The sequence below is a fragment of the Abramis brama genome, assembly GCF_963993115.1.
Source record: "Abramis brama genome assembly, chromosome: 9".
Classification (NCBI taxonomy): Eukaryota; Metazoa; Chordata; class Actinopteri; order Cypriniformes; family Leuciscidae; genus Abramis; species Abramis brama.
The window spans coordinates 1,040,001-1,054,026 of record NC_139971.1 but is presented as its reverse complement, the minus strand read 5'-3'; the positions used below and the strand labels follow the sequence as shown (position 1 = coordinate 1,054,026).

The following is a 14,026-nucleotide window of genomic DNA, read 5'->3' as shown; positions in this document are numbered from 1 at the left end:
TTTGGAACCAGTGACTACTGTGAAAGGGCAGTTGACAACCCAGGAAAGACCTGGTGACAGCCTGAAGAGACTGCTCCATGCTCCATCTCCTAGAAGGTCTGAAAGGGGGTGTCGAAAGAAAATTGGAGAAGATAGGAGAGATCATATACAGCTACGGCACAGAGAGATTCGGAGAGAAATGCAAGGGCCACAGTACTCAGAAAGAACCTTCAGCCCATCTTAAGTCCAGGAGGCAGCAAGAGATTGAGCAACTTGTGAAAGAGATAAGATGCCTGAGAAGACAGTGGAAGAAGGCCAAAGAAGTGGGAAGGGAAGGAATTGAGGTGTTACAGGGTGACAGCAAGCAGCGCCTTGCAACGCTGCGAAGAGCAGAATGCTTGAGAAAGCAATGTAAGAAGAAAGATCGAACAAGGACTGCCTTCTATAGAGATCCCTACAAGTTCGCCGAAGACCTCTTTGTCAAGGAGAAAACCGGGACTCTCAAAGTACCTGTGAGAGAACTGGAGGAGCACCTGAGAAAGACCTACTCCAACAATCAGAGGCATTTGCCAGCCACCATCTCCGATGACATGCCACCAATCCAACCACCTGAGCACCAGTTGGATACAAGACCCCCAACATGGAGAGAAGTTGAGAACACAGTAAAACGGGCAAGAACAGCATCAGCCCCTGGGCCCAACGGTGTTCCATATAGGCTCTGTAAGAACACACCAGGCGTCTTGAAGGTCCTCTGGATGCTAATGAAGGTAACAAGGGAAAAAGGCATCATACCTAAGGCATGGCGAAGGGCAGGAGGGATCCTGATTCCCAAAGAGAAGAACTCCTCAACCATCCATCAATTCCACCAGATCAGCTTACTGAATGTGTAAGGAAAAAATTTCTTCAGTGTTGTGGCCCAAAGACTCTCTGCATTCCTGTTAAAGAACAATTATGTAGACACCTCAATGCTGAAGGCAGGGATAAGTGGTTTCTCAGGATGCTTGGAACACGCAAATGTCATCTGGCACCAGGTACAAACAGATAAGAAGGAAAAGAAAGACTTGCATGGTTGGTTTTCTTAGACCTTGCCAATGCATTCAGGTCAGTGCCTCATGAGGTGCTGTGGGCAGCCTTCAACTTCTTCCAAGTCCCAGAGGGTATCACAAGGTTGGTCAAAGCCTATTTCCAGGACCTCCAGTTCTGCGTTACAACTCAGGCTAGTACAACTGCCTGGCAGCACTTGGAGATAGGCATAATGGCGGACTGCATCATCTACCCACTGACCTTCACCATGGCAATGGAGTTAATAATTCGGGCATCTCGATGGGTGGTTGGAGGGGAACGTCTGAAGAGTGGGCTGCAGCTTCCTCCAATCAGGGCATATATGGATGACATGATGACCATAACAACGACTAATGCATGCACCAAACGCCTGCTGTACAAACTCCAGGGAAACATCAGATGGGCACAAATAGAGATTAAACCCAGCAAATCCCGCAGTATCTCCATTGTCAAGGAAAAGATCGTAAATGAGAGGTTCCACATCAATGACGAGCCGATACCAACTATCCTGGAGAAGCCCATCAAAAGCCATGGTCGGTGGTACAACATAGATCTCAGAGACGCCAAACAGGTGGAACAACTAAAGCAGGATACCATCAGTGGTCTGAAGCAGATCAACAGCACTGCCTTCCAAGGGAAGCTGAAGCTCTGGAGCCTTCAGTTCGGACTGCTGCCCCGCCTCATGTCGCCAATTTCTATCTATGAGGTTACCCTAATCCCATGCCAATCGGTTGGAGCGATTGGTGAATGTGCAGGTGAGAAAGTGGCTTGGACTACCCAGATGCCTCAGCAGCATAGGACTGTACAGCAATGGAGCCCTCTCTCTGCCAATCTCAAGCCTGGTGGAGGAGTACAAATGCTCTAAAGCAAGGCTCGAAATGACCCTCACAGAATCCCGGGATCCCTTCGTCAGAGGGGCTGCTCCCGCCTTAGCCACAGGGAGGAGGGGGAGGCCAGGTGTAGCAGTGGCACACAAGGCAAAGGGGGCCTAGGGCTTGGAGCAACAACACCCACATGGCATAAGGCTACTCCAGCTGAACACCGGCACCTGGTGTTTGAGGAGGTGCCTCCACCTGGAGGAAGCGGACAGGTGTGCCAGAGCGGTGTCTCAAGCCAAGCAAGGCCGCTGGATGAGGTGGGAAGGTGTGGAGAGGAGGAAGATCACTTGGAGCAAGCTGTGGAACATGGAGTCCAATATGCTGAGCTTTACCATCAGAGCCACATATGATGTCCTGCCCTCTCCAACCAACCTACATCTCTGGTTTGGAGAGGATCCAGCCTGCCTCCAGTGTCTTGCCCCAGCAACCCTGAAACACATCCTGGTGGGCTGCAAGACCAGCCTTACGCAAGGCAGATACACCTGGCACCACAACCAAGTGCTGAAGTGCCTGGCTGCTAGTGACCTCATGGAGCCTCCGGTGATGTGTCAACTGATGATGTGTCGTTTTGGAGGCACCAGACGGTCATCCCCCAATCCAACCCCACCCAAGAGGACATCTCCAACAACAGCGCTTGCTGATTATCAAGGGATTCTACCATCTAGTCCTAGTAAGCATACTAATGATTCGATGCTCAAGAAACATTTATGATTATTATCAGTGTTCAAAACAGTTGTGCTGCTTCCGATTTCTGTGGAAACGGTGATGCATTTTATTTTTCAGGAGTCTTTGATGAATAGAAAGTTCCAAAGAACAGCATTTATTTGAAATAGAATCTTTTGTAACATTATAAATGTCTTTACTGTCACTTTTGATCAAATTTATACATCCATGATGGATAAAAGTATTAATTTCTTTAAAAAAAATAAGTATAAAGCTAGTATAAAACTAGCATGTGAAACAGTGTGCAGTATGTAAGATAACTCTCTCAAGCAGCAGTGCGCTAAACTGTTGGCATATGAGCTTATTCATTTTCCGTTTAGTAAGATCAAGACTGAGCTTGGGATTTTAACAATGGACATTGGCTTGATTCAGAACAAGACTCACTCAGGCTTGCTGTACTGGTCGTAGAAGATCTCGGTCAGCAGACTCCAGCTGATCCCAGCGTTCCCACTGAACTCCAGCAGAACGCCCTGGTTTCGGCCGCTCGGCGCGATCATACAGCCGTACATGAAGTAGAACTGGATGAATTCAGCACTGGTCAGATTCAGATCCACCGTCACCAGCTGACGAGAGCAGCTCTGGCCATCAGACAAACAACAGCAGTGAGAAACACACTTCATCAGCGCAACACTGGCAGTGTGCTGAAACATTAGTCCAACAGACAGGAAGAACGACATGTTTCATTCTCACCAGAAAAAAATTGTTGATAAAATTTGTTTAATTGTTGATATTTGGAGCTGGATTTTATCTCAGTGTTTGATATTTGTATTTGATGTTTTACACTGTCTGTATTAATCTGTATTTTTACAGACTGTATCTCAGCTAACAGGGAACGTTCTGTCAATGTTCTTTCAAAGCTATGATCAAACGTTCTTCCAGTAACATTAATACAATATTCGTTCACAGTTATCTGGTCTTTAATAATGTTCTCAAAACGTTAGAACAAAAACATTTGTTTATACATTGTTCATGAAATGTTGTTGTTGAAATGTTTTAGTTGATGTTCGTGAAACATTTTTAAATGTAACTACTAGTTTCAGAACATTCAGAGGACAAAAGTAATGTTCCAGTAATGTTTGAAGAATTATACAACGTATCGTTCCCTTAACGTTCACATAACTAAGAAAAACATGTTTAAAGAACTGGATGTTTTGAACATTCTTAGAACATATTTTTGTCAGCTGGGACAGTCCTTCGGTTTACAGTGTGGTTGTAAAAGGCTCTATGAATAAACTAGACTTGATACTTGAGATAGACAGTTAGACAGACAGACAGATTTTTATGGAAAGCTGGCAGGGTGAAGTTTTTCTGAATAAACTCATGATATCTGAGATGGAGTTGCTCAGAGGCATTTGAGAGACACGACTGTCTGCAGGAAGATTTCACGCTCTGATGAAAGTAAAATTGAGCTTTTGTGCCTCATTGTGAAGCTCAAGAACATCGTCCCTACGGAGAAGGACAGCAGGGATTCGGAACTCATAAAGAGACAATGAAAAATGGATGGAGTAAACTATAAAAAGCCTTAGAGGAAAACAAGCAGCAATCCACAAGACTCCTGGGACACAATCTTCAGGAAAATAAGGTCTTCGCTGATGGTTGAAATGCGGGAGCTGGAATACTCGTGAAGTCTGTGTTTTGTTTTTAGTTTTCATCTATACTTGGTAAATTGCCAAATTCTCACTTCATGACCCAGCTAACAAAAACAACGTTTTGATAACTTTCCCATTAATTTATGAAAATGTTATTTCTGAATGTTTATAATGTCCAGTTTTTAGATATGTTCTTTCTTGTTCATAACTTTGAGAGAACCTTGCCAGAACGTTCCCTGTAAGATATAGGGCCCTATCATACATGTGGACCAGTGCAGCACCAGGTGCGGCGCAAGTGTGTTTTGCTAGTTTCAGCCCGACGCAGTTTTCATTTTCATGTCCTGCGCCATGTTGTTTAAATAGGAAATGCATTTACGCCCATCTGTGGCCCATGAGCTGCTGGTCTGAGAACCGGGTGTGTGTTCAGGCGTATTGTTGGACCGTTGCTATTTTGAGGAAACTGAAATAGACTGAGCTGTCCATGTAAATAGCGAATCAGCCATGGCGCGAGCGCAACTGGCTTTTAAAGCGAATGGGAGATGAGACTCTGATTGGTTTATTGCACGTTATACCCAAACACACCCATTACTCATTAAGAGAATAGGATCAACCCTTTTAGACCATGCGCCGGGAGCACCAACCATTTTTCGCATCATTACACAACCAAAAGTGGATTCAGACGCACTAAGTGCACTTGCGCCATGCGCTTTAGACCATGCGCATAGATTGGTAAAATAGGGCCCACAGTTATTTTGTGTGGACTGTGAATGTGAGAAACTTCAGTTTGAATTTATTCAGACTGAAGGAGATTGACGGATGGAGGGAGGGAGGGAAGGACTGAGGGATGGAGAGATGGAGGGAGGGCTTTACCCCGCTGAAGTGCAGGGCTGACCCTGAGGCCACAGCTCCACAGACGCTGCTGATCTTGCCGCCGGTCAGCAGGTGCCAGTGATTGAGCGCCGGGGCTCGACTGAAACTGTCCTTCAGCTGGATGGGGAGAGACACCAGCGGCTCATCGCAGAACTCGCCTCCCCACTCGGGGTCACATCTGAAAGAGAAGAGACCTGAGACTGAGCTGAGACTGAGACAGAGACAGAGACAGAGACAGAGACAGAGACTGAGCCTGACTCTGAGACTGAGACTGACTCTGAGACTGAGACTGAGACGAGACAGAGACAGAGACAGATACAGAGACTGAGCCTGACTCTGAGATTGAGACTGACTCTGAGACTGAGACTGAGACTGAGACTGAGACGAGACGAGACAGAGACAGAGACAGATACAGAGACTGAGCCTGACTCTGAGACTGAGACTGACTCTGAAACTGAGACTGAGACGAGACAGAGACAGAGACAGATACAGAGACTGAGCCTGACTCTGAGATTGAGACTGACTCTGAGACTGAGACTGAGACTGAGACTGAGACTGAGACTGAGACGAGACGAGACAGAGACAGAGACTGAGCCTGAGCCTGACTCTGAGACTGAGACTGACTCTGAGACTGAGACTGAGACGAGACAGAGACAGAGACAGATACAGAGACTGAGCCTGACTCTGAGATTGAGACTGACTCTGAGACTGAGACTGAGACTGAGACTGAGACTGAGACTGAGACTGAGACGAGACGAGACGAGACAGAGACAGAGACAGATACAGAGACTGAGCCTGACTCTGAGACTGAGACTGACTCTGAAACTGAGCCTGACTCTGAGAGTGAGCTGAGACTTAGACTGACTCTGAGACTGAGCCTGACTCTGAAACTGAGCCTGACTCTGAGAGTGAGCTGAGACTGAGACTGACTCTGAGACTGAGCCTGACTCTGAAACTGAGCCTGACTCTGAGACGAGACAGAGACAGAGACAGAGACTGACTCTGAGATTGAGATGGACTTACACACAGGAGCTCTGTCTACACCGGCCGTGTCCAGAGCACATGTCGGCACAGCCGTCTCCGATGTACAGGTTATCCAGAGCCCACGTCTGCTGCTTATCGAAGGGCGCCGGCTGGAACCAGCGGAAGCGAGTGGCTGTGGACCTGAGCATTCGCCACAAAAGAAGATCAACAAACTCTTAGTTCAAGTGTTTTCTTTCTTACACCCTTTACTAACCAGACTCGTTAAAAGTCTTTTTTTCCATGTTAATCATTAAGAGTTTTTCTCCATCCACGATACGAAACAAGCCACAGCGGATTCTATTTTAGAAATGTTTCTATTTCTGCGACGTCGATTGCGGCTGGAACAACAACATACAAATATGACAATGATAATCTCAGGGACTGACCCGTGAACTGTCACCCATAATTAACAAACTAATTAGTTGTAATTCATGAGTGTTTTTCAAAGAGACACTCAACATATTATTGGAGAACTTGTGAAAGCATGTCAGAAAATGAAAGTGTAAAAAAGTTATTAATTACTGTAAAGCAAATGCACTGAACAAAACATTTTTTATTTTATATAAAATATGATTTGCTGTGATTTGTGATCAATTTGGTTGCGAGTGCAGTGCGTTTGCAGAGAGACTCCGCCCACACTCTCTTCTGATTGGCTGTGATCTGTGATCGATTTGGTTGCGAGTGCAGTGCATTTGCAGAGAGACTCCGCCCACAAGCTCTTCTGATTGGCTGTGATTTTGGATTGATTTGGTTGCGAGTGCAGTGTGTTTGCAGAGAGACTCCGCCCACACGCTCTTCTGATTGGTTGATTTTGGATTGATCTTTTCACATCTCATAGTCGCGTCGCATCTGGTTAGGACGCAGTGCTATCATTGATGTAAGAGCAAGTGTGTGTGTGTGTGTTTACCTGGCGTAGTGTGGTATGGGTAAAGTAACTCTGCCCCACTTGTTGTATGTATCTGACACCAACAACCTCTGCAGTGTGTAAGAAGAGCAATCTGGACTTGTGGGTAAACAATCCCGGACCAGCGGCAGCCACGTGAGACCCAGATCCAGAGAGTACTCGAGCTCGACCGCTGCAAACACATGAACACACACACACCCGTCAGAGCAAAGCCCTCTTCACGACACACACACAGGACTCGCTCGCGTCAGTGACCTACTGTAGCAGGACGAGGTGACCGAGCAGGAGGCAGAGAAGTCGAACTGGACGAAGGCATCGGGGCCCACACTGATGTCGGTGGTGATGCCGTAGCGAGTGTTTGATTTCTCGATGAAGGCGAAGGCTTCTCCGTCAGATCCACACACTGGCATCCGCGTGCCACCCGGGTGAAGCAGCCACGAGCGGGTGTTAGTGGAGGAGAAGTCGTCCTCCAGCGGCCCCCAACCACTGGCACTGCCACCCACCACCAGCTGCACACACACACACACACACGTCACAACATGCTGCTGATACACACGACACACAGCCAGCAGGCCAGCCTGAGCACACGTTTACTGGCGGCGCCTTGCACAATCATCAACAAAACAGTAAAAAGTGAAATATTATTGCAATTTAAAACAGCTGTTTTCTATGTGAATATATACAGTAGTCAACGTTTGAAGTGGATCAAAACCTTTCATCAAAGTTATACATGAATTTTGAACAATATCTGTTCTTGTCTTAGGACAACTGTGATGAACTTTTTAATCCACTTCAAATTTTGACTACTGTAGTAAAGTGTAATTTATTCCTGTGATCAAAGCTGAATTTTCAGCATCATTACTCCAGTCTTCAGTGTCACATGATCCTTCAGAAATCACTCTAATATGATGATTTGATGCTCATGAAACATTTATGATTATTATCAGTGTTGAAAACAGTTGGAAAACATGTGGAAACATTTTTGTGATGCATTTCTATTCAAAGATTTGGGGTTAAAAAGAAAAAAAAGATCAAAAGTGACATTAAAGACATTTATAATGTTACAAAGATTATATTCTAACAAATATTGTTTTGTTTTTACTTTCTATTCATCAAAGAATCCTGAAAAATAAAATGTATCACAGATTCCACAGAAATATGAACTGATATCCACTGAAATATTTCAACACTGATAATAATCATAAATGTTTCTTGATCATCAAATCATCATATTAGAGTGATTTCTGAAGGATCATGTGACACTGAAGACTGGAGTAATGATGCTGAAAATTCAGCTTTGATCACAGGAATACATTACACTTTACTATATATTCACATAGAAAAAATCAGATTTACATTTGAATAATATTTAATTTTTTACTGCATTTTTAATCAAACAAATGATCAAAATCGTAATAATTTCAGACTTTTGACCGGTAGTGTATAATGGAGTAAAATGAGAAAAATGGTCTGAATGCCTTTGCAATTTTTAATACAGTGTAAATGAGTGTGTTGCCGTTCTGTCTTGGCTCTTTACTTTATCAATAACCCAGGGACTGTGGAAGTGTCCGTTCTCAGAGGGCTGCCACCAGCGCAGGCGTGTCTCTGGGCTCCGGGCCCTCAGAGGGATCTCGAGGGCCACCAGGTGAGCCTGGTTACTGCTGTTACTGTAGAGGAACTCCTGAAGCAGAGTCCAGGTGAGCCCTCCATCCGTGGAGAACTGCAGGAGCACCGGCTGCGAGCGCGGGTCCGGGGACGCCTTCCCACAGCCCAGCCTCAGGAAGAACTGGATGAACCTGTGGTGGGGACACATTTGAACATTAAAGATGTAACTTTTTCACTCTACTAAAGCATAAAAATACCATAATCTGTTTGCATATATTGAGGAAACATGCTAAGTTCACATACTCGTTTCTCTGAAAAACACTTCTACAGCCGTTATTTTACTTTGAAATATGCGTTTCCAGGCTGGAATGTCTGTTTTTGCTTTGGTCTGTGATACTGCATGTTGCCAATTTGCCAATTTTCATTGTCCATTACGCTCGGTTCTGTTGGGTGTGATACCTAGCATTAGACAGGTCCAGATCCAGCGTCTCCAGCATCCGCAAGCCGTCCTCACTGAAGAACAGGTGGTTCCCGCTGGTCGTGATGCCACACTTTCGGGAAGGCTTTCCTCCACTCATCAACTTGAAATGTTCAGACTCCAAAACTCCACCTATGAGACAATCAACACAGTTACATCTGCTATAGTCAAGCTTCTTCAGAAGATCTATTCTTGAGAAAGATACCCTGTCTGAAAGGGAAGATTCAGTTGTATCTTTCTGCAAACATTACTTTTGAATGTTCTGAAACAAGTAGTAACATATTAGATGAACGTCCAAATGAAACTTAAAAGTCCCCCTGTGTTGAAAATCCAGCTTGTAATGTTGTTATGTGTCTATGTGGTGTTTTTAATATGCTTTAAGACAAAGCATGTGTAAGTTCATAAGTCGACTCCATTGCTGAGTATTTCCTCCTTAAAACTGCAGTGAACCAAAGACAGTCTCAAAAACACGTTTGGTGTTTCTGACGTCACAAACTACCTTGTAACCAATCAGATCAACGTGTGATCGTCAACCAGTGGATCTCTGAGCTGAGTGAGTGAGTGGTGGCGGGGCTCATTTGCATATTCATAGAACCGCGCATACTAAATGAGGCAAGGGTGTCGAGTTACATTTAAGCTGTTTTAAGGCATTAAAACATTTTTTCAAGGTAAAAAAGTTTAAATATGTCATTTTGGTGATCAAAGACGAGTTTTAAGGGATACAATTATTGACTACAGGGGAACTTAAAAATAAAATAAAATCATGAACGATTTTTACGTAATGTTTTTGTTCTAACGTTTTGAGAACATTATTAAAGACCAGATAACTTTGAACAAACATTCTATTAACATTATTAGAAGTGAGTTTGTTCATAACTTTGAGAGAATCTTGCAAGAACGTTCTCTGTTAGAAGTAACGTGAGTTACATAATCAGATTACTTTTTTAACAAGCAAAGTAACACATTAATAAGAATAAGTAATGTTACTTGTGAAAAGGCCTTTACATTGAACATTTTACTTTGTTTTTTTTTTCCTTTTAAAAAACAAACAAGCGAGTCCAGCCCAGGTGAGAAAAAGTAATGCAAAAGTAGAGTAATGCCTTACTTTCAATAAAAATTAAGTAGCACAATTAGTTCCTTTATTAGGGAGTAACGCAATATTGTAACACATTACTTTTAAAAGTAACTTCCCCTAACACTGATTATGACTCTATTCTTACAAACGTTTTTCAAATGCAAACACATCTTTGTGTTACTCACCGAACCACATTCATATAACAACTAAAATACTGTGCAACATCTGTTTGCTTCCGTACCTTCAAAATCCTCCTTCAGGAAATCTGGATTTGGCACATCTGGAACGGAGCAGTCGGAGCCGGAGTATCCTGGATCACAGATGCAGTGAGTGCCTCGAACACACACACCGTGGCCGTGACACATGTTCTGGCACTGTGGGCCGATGTACACGCTGTCCAGGGCCCATGTGGGCGGAGCCGCGCCGGCCGGGTAAAACCCTTGGAACCAGCGGAACCGCACCGATCTGAAGCACAGAAACACTGAGACTGAACACGCAACGGTCGACTGTCATAGCAAACAGCAGCCCAGCTCACAGAACATGAACAACCGCTCCTCCAGTCACGCTGACAGAACGCTCTCAAAAACATTATTTATACACTGTTCATGTGTCTTGTGCATTGTTCGGGGTCTTTTTGGACCCCAAATGACGTTTGCTGAAATAAAAAAAGGTTTCTTTGTCCAAATGGCATGAAACTTTTACTTTTTACAGTTGTCAACACTTTCTAGATCTACAAATAAAAAAAAATAATTGGAATGATATCTTTTTTTTATTTTAGTTTGGGGGAAAAAGTCACACTTGTGCTGTTGGGGGTCTCCAGAGGCAACAGACCCCAGCCAACAAAATGTAAGTTTGTAACAAAATATATATATATATATATATATATATATATATATATATATATATATATATATATATTAAACAAATTTAATTTTACTCTGTTTATTGATGTTATTATTCCACATTTGTGCAGTATTTGGAGGATTTATTACTATTTTTTTAATTTATAAAAAAAAATATGTTTTTGTTTTTTTTATACAAAAACAGCTTTTTATTTAAAATTCATTATAATGTAACATTATTGAAAAACAGATTTTTTCCAGTACAAAAAATGCTAAACTTTGACAAAAAGTAACTTTTATTTTTATAATTGTGATTTCATAATATGTATATTTTTATAATTGTGATTTCATAATATGTATATATGAATCCAACTTGAAAAACTTGTGAAAAGATGTCTAACAGTGATAATTTTTTACTTTTAAAACTGCATTTTCCAAAAGATGGGCAAAAATCTTACACTAAATCATGTCAAATTATCCATGTTATCTCCATGAATGAAATGTGGGTCTTTTATAAAGTAGATTTTACATAAAAAGCTTTTTATTTTTATTTTTATAAATACCTATTTAAAAAAAATATATATATTTCTTATTTATATAAATTTAAAAAATATAATAAATCCTCCAAAAAATAAAAAATAAAATAAACTGAGGAATAAACTAATAAGCTAAAAACATTAATAAATAGAGTAAAATTACATTTATATATATAAAAAAAACACTATTATTTTGTTACAAATGTTGTCTGGGTTCTCTGCAGTGTAAAGCGCACACGAACAGCACACAAGGGTTAACTGTTTCTGCTAGTTTCTGAACTCCTGTCCCACTCACCCGCAGAGTCTCAGCTTCCCGAAATGGATCACTTCTCTCCTCCATCCCTGTGAGGTTCCAGGATAGTAGACGCTGGCCGGGTGGAGTTGGGTGGAGCAGAGCGAGCTGAGCCGAGGGCCGCCGGCACACAGAGGAACCAGCAGATGCCATGTGGATCCGAAGTCCCTGGAGAACTCCAGGCGCACGGGGTTCAGGGAGGAGCTTTCGGTCGTGCAGCCCACATTGATCTACAGCAGGAGCCAAAGTCATGACGTAACCGAGACGAACCACAGGTCAATATTACAGTGATAGGCCTTTAACTTTACAGTCAAAGGGTTAGTTCAACCAAAGAATGATGTTCTGTCATCATTTACTCGTCCCAAACCCATGAGACTTTCTTTCATCTTCAGAACACAAATTAAGATAATTTTAACAAAATCTGAGAGATTTCTGTCCCTCCATTTAAACACTGCAAAAATGCTTTTCCATTTGAATTAATATTATTTTTCTTGTTTTCCCTTTTGCATTAAGATTATTATTTTTTTACCCCATAGGCAGATAATTTCGCTTGTTTTAAGCAAAAACTCGCCTAATTCATTTTCCAAGATTTCATTTCTTATGTAATTTTACTTCTCTAGTAAATGCTCCTTGATTTAAGAAGTTTTAGGTATTTGGCCTGGAAACAAGACAAAAATACTAAGCAAGAAAAGCATTTTTTGCAGTGAAGTCTATTCACCCAAAACTCTGACGCTTCAAAATATTCATAAATCAGCGAATGTACATAGAGCGCATCAAATACGGAAAACAGAAGCTCGAACGTGTCAAAGCTTCTGTTCACCAGCTCTATGTTCACTGATTAATGTTTATTTGTGAATAAAAGCCTAAATTAAATCTGTTCATCATACAACGCGATCGACTCTCTTCAGAAGACTTGGATTAAACCGCTCGATTCATACATTGCTCAGTTTTTCTGTCTTGTTTTCCAGCACAAATATCTAAACTTTCTTAAATCGAGATACATTTACTGGAGAAGCAAAATGACTGAAGATATTAAGTCTGAAGAAATCTTCAAAATTAAATGAGTTTGTTCTTAAAACAAGAACAAATACAGTATCTGCCAATGGGGTCAGAAAAATAAACTGAATTCAAAGGGAAAAAAACGATTATTTTCTGACTCCATTGGCAGATATCAACATTTTTCAGAAAACAAGACTTAACATCTAAAGTAAAAATGTCTTGATTTCAGAATGTCTGTACTGGAAAATAAAACCAAAATACTAAGTATTTCTTGCAGTGTGTGGATTTATTACACAATCTCTTGGATGTTTTGAAGCGTCTCAGTTTTGAGTGAATAGACCTTCAATGGAGGCACAGAAATCTCTCAGATTTCATTCAAAATATCTTCATTTGTGTCCTGAAGATGAATGAAAGTCTTCCGGGTTTGGAACGACATGAGGGCGAGGAAATGATGACAGAAATAATTAAACATTCATTTTTGAGTGAACATTCCCTTTAAACGCCAGCGTTGATCTCTCAGAGCTCTACCTCGAACTGGACGATGGTGTTCTCGTTGACATCGATGTCTCTGGTGGTGATTGAGTGTTCGCCCAGATCACTGGACATGAACACCATGGCCGAGTCCTCTTCCCTGCAAGCACAGAGGGTCACATGACTCCATCGACAGGTTTAACTAGCGTTGGAATCGTGATCCAGCTCGAGGTGTGTGTTGAGTCCTCTCTGGTTTATCTACAGGAGTGAGATACTCACAGGCCTCCTCTCTGATACGGACAGTAGAATCCAGTGTTTCCTCCGGGATAAAACAGCCAGTTCCCCTCCTGCGGTCCCGACTCAAAGCTCTCTAATATCACCGGCAAACTACTGACGCTGTTGCCGTCGATGATCAGGTCGTCAATCACCCACACCTCCTCCTTCTTACCTGGAGGATTGAGAACAACACTGAACACAGCTAACACATTTATGCTGAAGAACATTGTGGGAACAGTGAATTTCTAAAACACTAAATGTCCAGCTTTATGGTCGGGATTACAGCATTGTTTAAAAGGTAATGATCATGTTAGTACAACATTCTCCTGAAATTATTTCTACTCACAATATAACATTCTTTGAAGGTTTATTTGAAATATTCCTAATACAAATAACATCATAAGAATGTTCCGGAAATGTTGTT

General features: G+C 42.2%; 1 protein-coding gene across 3 annotated transcripts in view; it reads right to left on the bottom strand.

Moving 5' to 3' along the window:
* reln (reelin) overlaps positions 1-14,026 on the bottom strand; it is a 144,634-nt gene that overhangs the window by 24,629 nt on the left and 105,979 nt on the right. For all 3 annotated transcript variants that reach the window (XM_084123610.1, XM_084123612.1, XM_084123611.1), the window contains exons 39-49: positions 13,606-13,774; positions 13,384-13,486; positions 11,860-12,086; positions 10,428-10,651; positions 9,093-9,243; positions 8,566-8,824; positions 7,288-7,537; positions 7,032-7,200; positions 6,125-6,265; positions 5,102-5,279; positions 3,027-3,220 (exon numbers count right to left, since the gene is read on the bottom strand). In XM_084123610.1, coding sequence (XP_083979736.1) covers positions 3,027-3,220; positions 5,102-5,279; positions 6,125-6,265; positions 7,032-7,200; positions 7,288-7,537; positions 8,566-8,824; positions 9,093-9,243; positions 10,428-10,651; positions 11,860-12,086; positions 13,384-13,486; positions 13,606-13,774 — 2,065 coding nt within the window. The remainder of the gene's footprint in view (positions 1-3,026; positions 3,221-5,101; positions 5,280-6,124; positions 6,266-7,031; positions 7,201-7,287; positions 7,538-8,565; positions 8,825-9,092; positions 9,244-10,427; positions 10,652-11,859; positions 12,087-13,383; positions 13,487-13,605; positions 13,775-14,026) is intronic.